We start from the raw sequence: 15,003 nt of genomic DNA, 5'->3' as shown, positions 1-15,003 counted from the left end.
GCTTGGTAGGTAAGGGAAAGTCTGCATTGTATGACATGATGCCCAGAAGAGCTTCAATCTTACTGTGGGTTCAAGGATCACAGCATGTTTGTAGCCGGGTCTGTATGACAAGGGAAAGGCAATACTGGTATGGGAGGCACTAGCAAACCTTTCGGGCTGCTTCAGTGAGGGGGGGGGGAGGCCTCCTTTAAAAATGACACTACCCAGGCATAAGAATTCCCCTATGGGACTTTACTTCTAAGCAGGATCTCATTTACTAGGTTTTTACCAGTGCAAAGCAGCTCCCTGTGCTTAGTTTGCATGCCAGCACAGTATCTGCAAAGGATCTCAGGTGTGCAAACTAAGTACTTGTCCCTGCTTTGCATAGGAGCTAGCGTAGTTTGCACTGGATCAGGGCCTCATAAACTCACACAGGGACGCTGTTTTGCCTCAACATCACATTTAAACCAGACTTTACCTTTTGGCTCTGCTGCCACAAAAATATATCACAATGGAACAGAGCTGGTGTGAAAGTAATTTAAATTTCTTCCTGGTGTACTCGGGCTCCAAGCAGATGATGGGAGGGCCACTTTCTTTCTGGTACTCCTCTGTGTGTGTAAAGTGCCTTCAAGTCGCAGCCGACTTATGGCGACCCCTTTTGGGGTTTTCATGGCAAGAGACGAACAGAGGTGGTTTGCCAGTGCCTTCCTCTGCACAGCAACCCTGGTCTTCCTTGGTGGTCTCCCATCCAAATACTAACCAGGGCCGACCCTGCTTAGCTTCTGAGACCTGACGAGGCTAGCCTGGGCCATCCAGGTCAGGGATTCTGGTACTCCTACTGGTTGAAATTGGCTTATTTTCACCCAGAGATGAGAGAAGCAGGGGTGCTCCCCTGCTTTTGAGAGCTGCTTTGGCAGAGGGACATCACTGAGGACGTGTGAATAATGCACTTTCATTCCACTTCCAAACGATCGTTTGCAAGTGGATTTTGCCATTTCACACAGTAAAACCCAGCAGCAAAGTGCATTGAAAGTGGATTAAAAATGCATTATTCAACATGTGTGAAAGCTCCCTAAGTCTCAGTCTCCATACTAAGGGCCGTTTTCATATGAAAACCCAGACCCTGCCTCCCAAGTGTGCATTCAGTACTTCCTGATAAGTGCGACGCACCTGTTTTCAAACATCTGGTTTTAAAACCTCACCTGATGTTCGAGGGGCACGCCGAAAGCATCTTACAAATAACCTTTTTTTAAAAAATAAACCAGGCAACGGGCCAGCCTGCAGCGATGCACTGCCTTCGCGCAAATCAAAGGGAGTTTTACTGCTCCCTTGAGCCGGAGCCATGGTTTTCCTGGGCGAGTCGCGCCAAGCCGCGAAGAGGAGCTCGCCGCGTGGAGCCGATAGAGGAGCCCGGATCTGTGGGCGGGGCGAAACCGCCGGGGAAAGACCTGGCCCTTCCTCCGGGCCGGGCCCGGCTCCTCCCGGGCGCACCTCTGCCGCCTCTTTTAAGGGCTCCCGCCCCCACCGCTGGCTGGCGTTGCCCCTTTAAGGCCTGGGCGGCTCGCGCGGGTCCTGCCCGGGGTGGGGAGGCGGCGGCGAGCGCGCGCGCTGCGGGGGTCCCCGGCGCAGGGGAGGCGACGCGATGGCGGAGAAGCGCGTGTCCCGCTGGTACTTCGGGGGCCTGGCCTCGTGCGGGGCGGCCTGCTGCACCCACCCGCTGGACCTGCTCAAGGTGTGCCGGGGAGCCTTCTGGGAAAGGGCCGGCGGGGGTCCCTGGGAGGGGAGGAGGCGCCTCGCGGCGCGCGCCTCGCCCCCCTCGCTTTGCAGGTGCGCGTGCGCCGCCGCGCCTTTGCTCTTTCTCCCCCCTTCTGGGCTGCAGGCCGCTCGTCCCCCTTGCAGCAGGTGGCCGGGCAAGGGCTGCAGCCGCAGGTGCCTGGACGCACGGTCCAGTTTTTCTCGAGGGCGGACACAACGGCCTGGCAGGCTGCTGTAGGTGGGCACCCGAGGTTGGGTGCGAAAAAGATTTATAGAGGTCTACGTAGAAATATTACAAATATAATTTCTGGGAAGCGCTGTGCAACATTTAAACTTCTTTAAAAGCATTAAGATAGCACAATGGCCGAAACGCGTTTGGGTTTGGGGTCATAGATATCAACCTAAGTTTTGCCGTTGTGCTATTTTAATGCTTTGTTTAATATATAATTTTTTGTAAAATAAAAAAAATAACAAATTATAAATCACATCAACAGATAACTGAAAAGCAATGCAAAAATACAAGAAATACAAAAAGAGCTATTTTAATGCTTTTTAAAGAATTTTAAATTTTAAAGAAATTTCAAGAACCACCCCTGTTAGTCTTGTGCCATGAAAACCCCAAAAGGGGTCGCCATAAGTCGGCTGCGACTTGACGGCACTTTGCACACACACACAAAGAATTTTAAATTTTGCATAGCGCTTCTCATAAATTATATTTGTAATACTTCTACATAGACTTATATAACTCTTCCTCTCACCCAACCTCGGGTACCCAGCTTTTGTGTTTAGGCTGGGTTTCATTCCCCTTTTTTTTCTTCCACCCCAGGCTGCTGTAGGTGACCAAGAGACCCTTTCTAGAGCAAGGGGTGTGTGTGTGTGGTGACTTGCGCGTTGGAGGCAGAAATCCCCCCCCCCCGTGGCTGCCGTTCCCTCTCGCTGCCTTGTTGGCTCTGTTTATCCTGGGAAGTGCCTGTCAAACCCCCACGAGGAGAGCCTTGCTTTAGACAAGTGTACAGAAGCCCCCTGTTGCCCAGGCAAGAGACATGGGCAGCGGTTGGCGTTCAGCCCCTGGCACCCTGTGGCGTCTCGTTTCCTAGGAATAGGCAGCGAGGGCTGTGCCACGCAGTGGTTCCCTCCAGCCTGGGGACAGTGGCTCCTTTCCAGTAAACGGTGCCCAGGTGCCCGTAGGAGTCTGTGCCAGTCATCGCCACAACAAGGCTGGGCATTAGGCAAAGAGATCAGTTGATAGGTCCTTGCAAAGCTAGTTTAACTTGTCGGTCTGTTTCAGTGATTTCAGAAGTCTTGGCACCAGTTTTTTGGTTCAAGCTAGCTGAAGTTAGATTGCTCTATTTAGTAGCTTCTGGGGTGCAGTCTTGGTTCAGTAGCCTTATCTTCTGGGACTTAGGTACATCTGTAGAAGTATAACCCAGTCAGTCATGATACTGCTTTTCTTGCTTGATATAGGCATAAAATAGTCGCTTTTATTGCTCTAAAGGGGAGGAGCGCAGAGAGAGGAAGTAGCCTGCCCAAGGTCATCTAGATAAGCTCAGGAAGAGATTCTCCGTCCCTGGGACACAGTTCTGATCAACAGACTGCTTAGAAGCAAGGAACTGATCCCGATAAATGATCAACAGACTGCTTAGAAGCAAGGAACAGATCCTGATAAATGATTTTCCTGGTTTTAAAATTGCTATTACACTACCCTAACTGATTCTGTCAGCCTCATTGCTGTTATTTTGAAGCCAAGGATTTTCAAAAACAGTCCAGGTGGGGGTTCCACCAAGCCAAGAAAGTAGCTGGTGAAGCCTCCCCAAATGTAAGGGAGAAAGAGAGCTCAGCTTGTAGCAGTCACTTCGACAAAAGGGGTAGCAAATAAAAGGAGGTGAGGTTGAGTAGTCCACAGCAATCTAGTAGTGGCCATGCTCTGAAATGTACCCTCCCACAGGTTTGCCTGGCGAGTGAAGGTGAAGATGTTCTTATTTTCTCAAGCTTTCTAAAATTCCCCTTTATAGCAGGTTCCTGCCTTTATCCATCAGGATTTTAGACAGTTTGATGCTATGCTGCTTTTAGAATGTTGATTTTTTTAATTTGATGTTTTAGTTATATTTTATCTTGTAGTTTTTGCATTTGTATATTTTATATGGTTTATGATGCTTGGTGTTTTATTATTTGTGTGTCCTGAGCCTCTGTAGTGATGGCTACTTGTTTAGTTGACTAAAAGAGTATTAGACAAATGCATGAAGGTGAAGTCCGTCAGCGGCTATTAGCCATGGCAACTAAATCTGCAATTTCAAATATAGTAACCCTTGGAGCACTAGAAGAAACCACAGAGGAAGCTTTTGCCCTGCTTGCAAATCTTCCAGGGGCATCTGGTTGGTCACTGTGTGAAACCAAATGTCGGACTAGACAAATAATTGGTCTGATTCAGCAAGATTGCTTGTATGTTCTTGTAGCTGTCCACTGGTAGCAAAATGGCGCACAAATATTGCTAATAAATGCTTCAAAGCAAGACAAAAGTTATGGGGGGGGGATAAATGACTGCCGTATTGATTCCTTTCAATGACAGTCAACATGTGTACTGGGACTGTCAACATGTGCTCTAGGAAGAGGTCAGCGTTAGCAAGGACTTTGAACCTCCCTTGGTCATTCTCTGATGTTCCACATTTCTGTTCTAAGCCCTTCTGCTCCCCCTTCTACTTTTTTGAACTTCAAGCAACAGTGATCAGAATGGTGGAATCTGGCCTTCCTTATAATGACTACCATGTCTGCCTAGCTCTGGCACTGTCTGGTTAAAGCTGAGCAACAGAGAGCCTACTTGCTAGTGTAGAACTGGAGGAGGTGGACAGGCCAGGGTGAATAAACCAAAAAGCCAGCTTGCATAGAACTACAACGTACTGTGTTCTGAAGTTTCCAGGTCCTACCAATGATGAATCATAAGGCAAAGCCTATTCTACAATTCCCCTTCCCTTCTTCCCCAAGACATCAGGCATGTTTAGCCTGGTCCTCTGTGGGTGAAATTCCTTTCTTGTACAATATTCTGGCACATTAATGCTAGCATGAGGTTGCTAGCTCTGTAGACTCCTGCAGATTTCAGCCTCCGTCATTGTTCCCTCTGTATCTCTGATCCTGCCAGCTGCCTGATGAGCAAATTCTTGCATCAGCCTCTACAATGGATGTTTGAGCTGCCACTGGCTGCCTGGGAACACTGCCCATCCAAGCTACACAGCCCTCTCTTCGCTGCCCTCTCCTGGCATCCAGTACTTCTGCACCCATAACTAATTTGTTCTGCGTTTTCTTCAGGGCTAATTTGGGCCACTTGGTTGTTAAAGGAAGTGGGTCTGGACTTTGCCTTTTGCTCGACGGACCAAATCTGTAGAAATCCCTGGTAGCACATTTAAGTGTCTCTTGCCAGTTACTTTCTTGGAATCCTGCCCCTTGGGAGCATTCCACACAATGTGGGGGGCCCTCCTGTGGGCACAATGTGGGTGTATTTTGTGTCTTATTTCCATTTCAGAACCCATCTAGACTGCCTGGTCTTCCACGTGTTAGACCCTTGCCCTACTACAGGAGGAGGAATGGCCAATGCCCCTGCAGAGGTTTAATTTTTATCAGTTTGCAGGCCTTTTGCCCAGATTTCCCATGTTGCTGTCTCATGAGCACAGGCCAGCTTCACAGCAAGGCCAGGCAGTTTATGCATTTGATTGTTGTTTGGGAGCAACATTAGGATGAGTTCACAATCAGAACCACGGGGCTCTGGGGTAAAGAATGCAGGTTTTTTGTTGAAGGGGAGAATAATATCAGGGAGACAGTGGGTGAAAGTGGGGCTAGGGAGGTGTTCAGGAATCAGGGCTTGTGTCTTTTTGGAAGGTTTTCTCAGGTTAGCCACATGCTGCCTTGAAGGACAAAGTGATTTATTGAACAAGGCAGCCTGGAGTAGGGGGTTAAGGAGTGAATTTTGTTCCAGCTTCTGGGAAGACAGTAAAATGTTCATACTGTAAATCCCTATACAAAGGAGTTCTCTTGCATTGCATGAAGAAGCGTTACAGGTTTGGGAGAATTTTATGCCTTAAAGCTAGAAGAATCCCTGCTGGAGCGCTCATTCGCCGTGCCCCTTAAGCTTCTCCCTGCCTTCAGGGGTGGAGCTACAATGGATTCCTGAAGTCTTGCTGATGTATGGGGTTGTCACTTCATTGGGTTTGCTGCACCAGGTATACAAGTGCTACAGGGCCTGAACAGCCCCACTCCCGTCACCCTGGGCTGTCCTACAGAGTATGAAAAACTCAACAAATTCTAGCCTGACCCATTTGCTGTCTGCTGTTCCTGCCTAGGTCCATCTGCAAACCCAGCAGGAAGTGAAGCTGCGCATGACAGGGATGGCACTACATGTGATTCGCTGTGATGGCTTTCTAGCACTCTACAATGGGCTTAGTGCCTCCCTCTGCCGACAGGTGAATGCTGGGCCACTGCAAAGATTGCTTACAATAACCCATTCTGACCTGCATGATCCTGTTGTAGGGCCTTCAATTGCTAGCTGTTTGGTTCCATCATAACAGTTCTGCAGCTTCTCCCAGTATCTTCCAAAGGCCTGGGCAAATTAAGCACTGAAATTCTGCTCTACTTCATGACCCGATGCTTGTGAACTCTGTAGTTCTGCACTCTCATAAATTGTCATGGTAGTGCCAGAACTGCAGAACGTGGCATTGGTATTAAAATGTAAGACTGCAGGGACCCAGTAACCACTTCCATTTGGGAGCATCAAGGTTCTAGGACCAGTTTTCTAGACTGTAGCATCTCGGTTCTAAACCTTTGAGGTAGAACACCTGTGTGGAGGACAAACTGGGAACAGCAACAGTCTGTTGAATTGCTTCCACCTTCCTTCTTGATATCCTGCTTCTGACAGTCACAATGGCTTTTCCTTTTTTGCACCAGTGTCTCTGCTGCTGCATTTCCCACAACTGTGCATGAGCATCCATGCAAGAAACAAGATGAAGGATTTCAACAGGATTATGCAATTTCTGTAGCTACAATCAAGCATTCTTGAATACAATTCTTGTTGCAAAGGTTGGGCTGTGGGGAGAGGGGGAAGAAGGAGGCATCATTCGGGCCCTGGCCTCTCGCACGTAGTAGGCAATGCCAGTTAACTGTTGAAAAGGAACACACTGTGACTATGGAGATCATGAGTGTCCTGGGCTCCGTAACTCAAGGACAGTAGCCACACCTGGGCAGAGGCAAGGCTGGCATTGTGGCTGTGTTGTGGTTGTGCTGAGCCATTCCCATGTTCTGGGCAGGGCCAGGGGACCAAGACACTGCTGTCATCCTGTGGTTCTTTGTGCTTCCTCAGATGACGTACTCCCTCACCCGCTTTGCCATCTATGAGACTGTGAGGGACCACTTGACCCAGGGTGCCCAGGGGCCAATGCCCTTCTACCAGAAGGTGTTGCTAGGTGCAGTAGGAGGTGAGCTGGAACTGGGCGAGCACAATTGACGGGCAGCTCGGGGCAGATTACACAGTCCTCTTTCACCTGTTGTTGTCTGGTTGCAGGTTTCACTGGTGGGTTCGTGGGGACCCCGGCTGACATGGTAAATGTCAGGTCAGTGTTTCCTTTCCCTTTTTTTCCACATCGATGCAGATCTTTCCCCTATTTTGGTTCTCTGTAATCGGCTAGCTTATCCTTGCAAGAAATACAGTGCTTGTGGGGAGGGGATACTGGTAATACTCCCTACTAAAATCCAGTGAGATGGGTAAACACCAGCATCTCTTTAACCTTGCTGTTAAACAATCCCTGTAATATATATTCTGGGGGCAAGGCACGGTGGCTTTTATCTTGTCCAAATCCTCTTAATGCTGCATTGACTCTTTTCCAGGATGCAGAATGATATGAAACTACCGCTGCATCTGAGGCGCAAGTGAGTGTCAAGCTTGCAGTGAGTGGGGTTGCAGGTTGCGGGGGGTGGGGGGAGAGATGGACGAAGGGCAAGATGTACCAGGAAAGCCTTTATCCTCCCAAGATGGCTACACTGAAACTGTGTGGCCTCAGGGAGGCAACATAATTACTGAAATGCCTCTTTTTGGAAGATTCATACCTGAACATGAGTCCTGTGGGGACAAAACCCCGGCGCTTTCAGTTGTGCTGGTCAGAGCCATAAGAGTGAGGGCTCATGACTGGAGCCTGCAGTGGCAGCCGACTGTACTGCGGGTGCAAAGTGATAAATGGAAGCAAAGGTTGCACCAAGATGGCTTCAGGCTGCTGATTGTCTCTCTTTGCATCTCAGCTACTCGCATGCTCTGAATGGGTTATATCGAGTCTTTCATGAAGGTAAGAACTTGGTCAATGCATGACTGGGTTAGATCGGGAGTTCTGAGAGGCTTCCAAGGAGCAGTCTCCTTTCAATCCACTGAAATATTTGCCTCTTGTGCATAGGTGTTGGGAGGTACTAGGCTTGGTGGCTAGTGGCAGCATTAGTGGCAGGAGGAATGGGCAGATCTGACCATGGCAGGTTTCCAGAAAGTGTAGCTTGTATGTGGATGCAGAAGCACAAGAATAATGGGAAAAGGCCTTCCTTAACGACCCACACAGTGTTCTGTAGCACAAGGTGCTTGCAAGCTACCTGGGCATGCATTCCAGGACTGGCTACTGAACTTTGGCAGGAAGGGGATAAATTGTCTGGAAGAGTGAAGAAATCTACAAATCTGGCATTGGTACACATGGAATTAAAAGTGTAAAAGGTGACCACACCTTTGCATTATAGGTCCTCGGAGAGAAAGGACGTGCACAGTGTGAAAAGAGAACATAAAAGAGTTATTGCTCTGTATGAAAAAGTGGGGTTAGAGGGACCTTCCTCCTGGGACTTGTGCATGCAAATCCAAGTTGGCTGGGATACCAGTTGCCAACTTCACGTGGTGTGCATCTGCATACCAGTCTGAGCAACTAGGCCTACTGGGTGGCAGCAACCTCCCCCCAGTGGTAATGTACTGGGTAGGAGGCCTTACTGCAGTGGTTCCCAAAGTGGGCAGTACCACCCCCTGAGGGGCGGTGGGATTACCTAGGGGGGCACTAAGAGGCAAGGGGGCAGAAGGGTGCTAGAGGTGGGCCCCTTTGACTGTGTTGTTGGATAGGGTAGGGGGTGCTGGGGTTGAGTTTGTAGAACCAAGGGGACGGTGGCCCAAAAAGTATGGGAATCACTGCCTTACTAAATGGGTGATAGTGAGGCTAGTCACCCATTAATCATATCTGACTTTTAACCCCCCCCCCAAAAAAAAAGTTGTTGAAATGTTTGGGATCGACTGAAAACTTAAGAAACAAAAGTACTAGAGTTTCTGAAGAATGGTCCTTTCTTGGTACTGTTCATTGAAAGCTAGCTGTTGGCTCCGCCACATTCTACTTTTACTAACTCCGGTATCTCTAAAACTGCACACCTTCTGCAGATATCTAATAGGGTATCTTATCTCCACCTAGTGCTTTAATATCTACCAACAGATTTTAAAAACCCTTTCAACTACAGATATGTTTTTTGATTGAGGCATCAATTTCTGATCATTATCATGCTCTATAAGGGTTTCTGGTCTTCCGACTGTGGTTAGATTATAAACTCCTTCAGACCCATTAAAACTTATTTATTACTTTTAGACTTCTATTCTGTAATTAGAATTCAGTGAAGTTATTTATTGATCTGCTTTCTAATTTTCTTCCTAAATAAGAACATTACAGTACATAACAGGAGCAGGAACAATGGAGAATTCCTGAACAATGCCTTGGGGCCAGGAAAGTATGAGCTGCAGAGATAGATTTCATGATTAGGAGATGCGGATGTTTCTGAACCAGTGCAGATTTATGGGTGGGAGGAGCTTGGGGAGGTGTCAGTGAACGGTCTGCTGGGAATCTCTGCTTTGAGGATATAAATTCTATCCACTGATCCTTTTTACTGTTGCAGAGGGTATAAAGAAATTGTTCTCTGGAGCAACAATGGCATCCAGTCGAGGAGCCCTGGTTACTGTTGGACAGGTAGGAATTCAGCAGAGATTTGTAGCTACCTGAGTATGCACATCTATATACACATGCATTGAACTAGGCACATCTCCATCATGTGCACTTAGGTCCCACCATCTACCACCATCTCAGCATATGCGTGCAAATGACTGACCCATAGGCTGCATTCACCTGTAACAAAAGCCAAATTTGGTGTGTTGGTTACAATAACGATCCTTTGAAGTACCACCCTCCTCCCCCCACCCGGTTAGGCAGCTCAAGTATTGAAAGTTTCTGGGTTCCTGAGAAATTGTAGTTTATATCTAATTAGGGCAAAAAGCAACTGTGATCTGTTCTCTTGCATACAAGCATGGATTCCAAGCCCATAGTTTAATCCAGGTTTGGAGGAGAGAACAAGCCACAACTTTTCATTTCTGTCTAGTGATGATGCCGTGTCAAGATTTGTCAGGAACTCCAATGCTTTCATATATGACTGCATGTGAGAAAAAGAGGTTGAGAGAGGGTTTGTGTGACTCTGAACAGTTGAGATACTTGTTCTCATATGAACAGGCTTGTTATGCCTGAAGGCTCTTATTCACTCATCCCTTGGGGAAGGAAAATATGACTTAGTAGAAACTGTGTTCTAACCCAAGGAATCATAAGGGAAGAGTGACCCCTCTGCAAGTGCTGGAGGATTAGATGTAGAATTTAGGCATGATTTCCTGCAATCCATCTGTTCAGAGCCACTGTCAGCACTAGAGGGCTAAAGGCAGCTGCCTTAGGACAGCAGTGTGCAGAAGGCAGCATGGATTTCTGTAGAGAGATAATCTGCAAGAAGGACTTGTAAACAGTGCAAGATAGAACACTGTAGACATATTCTGTGTTGGATCATTCCAGAAGCGTGGGGGGGGGGTCATGTTAATTTTCCACTAGGATGCTTAATTATGTAAGGTTTCTCTTTGTGTCTCTAAAGTCACTGAGACAGTGGCCAACAGGCTTAACAATGCACTGTATCTCTCTCATGTAGCAGAGATAAGTTGGGAAGGGGGTAGTTGAGGCATGATGGCTGAACAGCTAGTAATCATTTTGTTGGGACAGGAGTCTGTGTGATGATGTCACACCTGCCTAGTAGTACAAGAGACCAGCTATGGGGTATGGATTGCAAGCCTGTCCTGCAACCCTTAGCATGTTGACAGGGAACTCAGTAACCCGGTCAGGCCTCTAACATATCTCACTAGAAGTGCAAATGGAACTGGGGACCTCTCTCCTTCCTAGGCTGTCTCCTGGAGACACTGAGATGGAGGATTAGTTGCAATTCTGCAGCATGTCCTTATTTGAGAGCCCTGACAGAATTGGGGCTAGTCTTACCACTTGTTTACTTTCCTGCAGCTTTCCTGCTATGATCAAGCCAAGCAGTTGGTTCTTGGGACCGGTTTGCTCTCTGACAATATTTTCACCCACTTTCTGGCCAGCTTTATTGCTGTAAGTAAATATATATATATATATATATATCTGTGTGTGGATGCAAAACTAGGGAAGAGTGTGTATGTTTGTGTTGGAGGTACAACCACTAGCCATATTTGAATGAAATTCCTTGTACTTGAATTGTAAGTTGTCTTCTCAGGGAGATGGAGATTGTGAAATCCTTCATTCCTGTAAGAATCACAGTCTGCACTGCAAAATTGGGAAGCTTGTGGCTTTAAAGTAGAATTGTCTGGCGTTCAAGCCTCAGTAGTAAACCCATCAAGCAGAAATCTTGGACAAGGCCTGCACAACTTGAGAAAGAGCAAGCTGAAGTAGAAGCCATGTGTATCAACTGACAACTTGATAATTCTGTTTTTGCTTTGAGCTTGGATTGCAAAAAATGAGGGGAGGGGCTGTAGCTGGCAGTTTACCATACTTGTCTGGGGGGCTGTATTTCATTTGATGAGGCTATAAGATATTCAGGCCTATACAAGACTAACGTGTGTCCTCTACATTTTCTGAATAAATGTATGCCCCTCTCAAGAGACTTACTCAAGGTGGCTAGAAACATTATAATAAAAGTCAGAAAAACAACCACTGTAAATTTAGCAGTTTGAAAACAAGCAAAGAACAATCGATAAAAATGGCATAAAACCTCATTAAGTAGCCTAAAACACTATTCATAAAACAGCCCTTAGGCTAGAAACAGGCCATAAAAAGACTATTAAAAGCCTGGGTGAAGATAATGTTTTTGGCCTGGCACTTAAAGGACAATAAAATAGTTGCCAGGCAACACTCACGGTGGAGGGTATTCCAGAGGTGAAGCCCTGTCTCTAGTTGCCCCCCCCCTTGCTTCAGCCAGCAGGGGCATGGAGAACAAGACTTGGGATCTTAACGGGCAGGGTGGACAGTACAGGAAGGTCAGGTCTTGTTCTATTATTCAGCATCAGTTTATTCCCAGTTGCGCATTCATTGCCATGGAGAAGTGACATAGATGGTGAGTTATCTGGATAAAGGTTTAATGGAGATGGAAAGGAAGAAGAAGAGGAGGAGAAGTTTTTATATGTCAACTTTCTCTACCACTTAAGGAAGAATCAAAGCAGCTTATAATCATCTTCTCTTCCCCGCTCCACAACAGACACCCTGTGAGATAGGTGAGGTTGAGAGAGTGTGACTAGCCCAAGGTCACCCAGCTGGCTTCATGTGTAGGAGTGGGGAAACAAAGTCAGTTCACCAGATTAGCGTCCGCCACTCGTGGAGGAGTGGGGAATCCAACCCGGTTCTCCAGATCAGAGTTCACCGCTCCAAACCACTCTTAACCACTACACTATTCTGGCTAAAGTGAAGGAAGAGGGCAAGATCTGATAAAAGGATGGGGGAGAGACAGAACTAGGAGTTGACACAGCAGAAAAGGAGAGTCAAAGGCCTTCTCAGAAAAAAGTGCATTTTGTGGTGAAGGAAGATGAATGGATTGAGGCAGGTTGTTTCAAGTCGGGAACTGCGGTTCTTCTGTACACTTTCTTCCAGTGTGAATTAAACAATTAATTCCAATGTACTGTCCTCCCTGAATGAATACAGATGACCATTTGCTCTGTTCTAAATTTAAGAAACAGCTTGATGATCTCACCACTTGGTATTATCCAGCTGTGGTAAGTTACCATTTGGTGAATGGTCATTTGTATCCATCCTAGGCATATACAATACCTAATGATTGTAGCTCTCTACAGTCAGATGTGTTTTTTCCCCTCTGAAACACAGGGTGGGTGTGCCACATTCCTGTGTCAGCCCTTGGACGTGCTGAAGACACGGTTAATGAATTCCCAGGGCGAGTATCGGGTGAGTGACCAGATCTTTTATCTCCTTGATTACATCACCAGACCACATCATATATGCTCAAGGGCCTTGTGTTTGGGTCTCTTGCTCCCTCTGGACACAGTTTCCCCTACCCCCAACTTTCTGGGCTCTGCGATTTCATGTTGATTTTGAGATCGAGCCTTGCAGAACTGGGTGTGAGCTCTGCAGGTGGAGGCCAGTGTACCTGAGGAGATACTGACGCCATCATATTTTGTTCCAGGGCGTTATGCACTGCGCAGTGGAGACTGCCAAGCTTGGACCATTGGCCTTTTATAAGGTAATATGGATGGGGCATGAGCAGAAATGGACAATCATAGCAAGTAGGTCAGGCCTGGAGTGCAGACTGACTGAATCCCAGCTTTGGTGTAGCTTTCGGCGCCTCCATCATTCCTGTTGCACCAAACCTCATTGACCAGGCGAGGCTGCTTTCCCTCTGTCCATCCAAAATAGATGGAAAGGGGCCCTGTGGCCATCCCTTTACTGCTTTTCCTCTGTGTCCCCAGCGCTGCAGCAACACACCATGCTACTTAGCCTATAGGTAGAAGAAGAGTTGGTTTTTATATGCCGACTTTCTCTTTCTCTACCACCAAACCGGCTTACAATCACCTTCCCTTCCCCTCCCCACAACAGACACCCTGTAAGGTAGGTGGGGCTGAGAGAGCTCAGAGAGAGCTGTGACTAGCCCAAGGTCACCCAGCTGGCTTCACATGTAGGAGTGGGGAAACCAACCCGGTTCACCAGATTAGGGTCCGCCACTCATGTGGAGGAGTGGGGAATCAAACCCCGTTCTCCAGATTAGAGTCCACCGCTCCAAACCACCGCTCTTAACCACTATACCATGCTGGCTCATCTGAGGATGGTTTCTCTAGATTCTGGTACATGGCAGCTTCCTACCCAGTCCCAGGCCAGACACATGGGATTAAATGCTTCAGAAGCTGCCATTGCCCTCAGCTTTCTAGCCCAACCTGCTCTTCTCAGTAGAGTGCTTCTCAAAGTAGGTATGAGCTCGGTCTTCAAAACTGGCAGAAACTGACCTTTTCCATCTCCTGTTCTAGGGCCTTGTTCCTGCTGGCATCCGTTTGGTTCCGCACACTGTGCTCACCTTCATCTTTCTGGAGCAGCTGCGAAAGTACTTTGGGATTGTAGTGTTGGCCTAAGGCAGAAAAGGCTTGTCCAGCAGAAGACTTGAAAGAAAGGAAGGAAATGGGCCAGAAAGTTGGGACCCTGCCGTGCTCAAAATGCAGCAGTCTTACAGTGCCCTTTCTAGTGCCATAGCCGATAGCTGTCCTCTCCCAGAACGCCCCCTCCGTAGTGCCTGACAGTCTCACAATTGTGTTGGCTAATCATGAGCCAGCCCTTCAGTATTGTATGCTGCCTAATGGTATAAGCCAGCCAGCCAACTGTAGAATTTCCTCACTCAGTGCCCAGTGTCAGTGAGTAGACAATCCAGAAATGCCTTTCTCCCATGCCCACGAATCCGCTGGTGACTCTTGTCTATTGCCTGTCAGCACTACAGTGCTGCCTTTAGTGTTATACCCCTGCTAATCCCACAGTATTCTTATTTTATACCCAACAATACCACAACGTCTCTGGTTGACAGCCGCATTCCAATAACTGCATCTGCTTCACTTCCGATCAACGTGCTTCTCAGCTGTACCCTGCTGTCCCATAGTTCTCCTTTTCAGTGTCGTGGACAGTAAATCACCATACCCACAAGGCCATCTTCTTTTGTGGCCTTCTGATTTGTTGCCATCCTGCTATTGCACCAGTAGCCTCCTTCCCAGTCATCCCATCATGGTGGGCGTGAAAAAAGTGGTTATGTAGAATCTTAAGATGATCATTACTCTGGCCCTTTTAAACGTTTACAGCAGTGATCAGCTAGCTCCTCGTGAAAGAGATTTCTGGTGGCTGCTCGGACCTCATAATAGCAATATTCTAAACTGAGTAAAGGTCTCTTTCTCCCCCCTCTTCTTGCCCTTCAGGA

The 15,003-nt window shown here is 47.5% G+C and overlaps 1 protein-coding gene across 1 annotated transcript; it reads left to right on the top strand.

Moving 5' to 3' along the window:
• Nucleotides 1-1,616: 1,616 nt before the first annotated feature.
• SLC25A10 (solute carrier family 25 member 10) lies at nt 1,617-14,196 on the top strand. Its single transcript, XM_056867328.1, has 11 exons — nt 1,617-1,711; nt 6,063-6,182; nt 7,076-7,190; nt 7,277-7,325; nt 7,600-7,641; nt 8,008-8,051; nt 9,667-9,737; nt 11,091-11,183; nt 12,924-13,001; nt 13,240-13,296; nt 14,075-14,196. The coding sequence occupies exons 1-11, from the start codon at nt 1,622-1,624 to the stop codon at nt 14,174-14,176; spliced, it is 861 nt and encodes a 286-aa protein (XP_056723306.1). The 5' UTR covers nt 1,617-1,621; the 3' UTR covers nt 14,177-14,196.
• Nucleotides 14,197-15,003: the final 807 nt, after the last annotated feature.

The sequence above is a fragment of the Euleptes europaea genome, chromosome 1 (assembly GCF_029931775.1).
Source record: "Euleptes europaea isolate rEulEur1 chromosome 1, rEulEur1.hap1, whole genome shotgun sequence".
In the NCBI taxonomy this organism is placed as follows: domain Eukaryota; kingdom Metazoa; phylum Chordata; class Lepidosauria; order Squamata; family Sphaerodactylidae; genus Euleptes; species Euleptes europaea.
The sequence above is the reverse complement of the archived record's forward strand: the minus strand, read 5'-3'. Positions and strand labels throughout refer to the sequence as shown.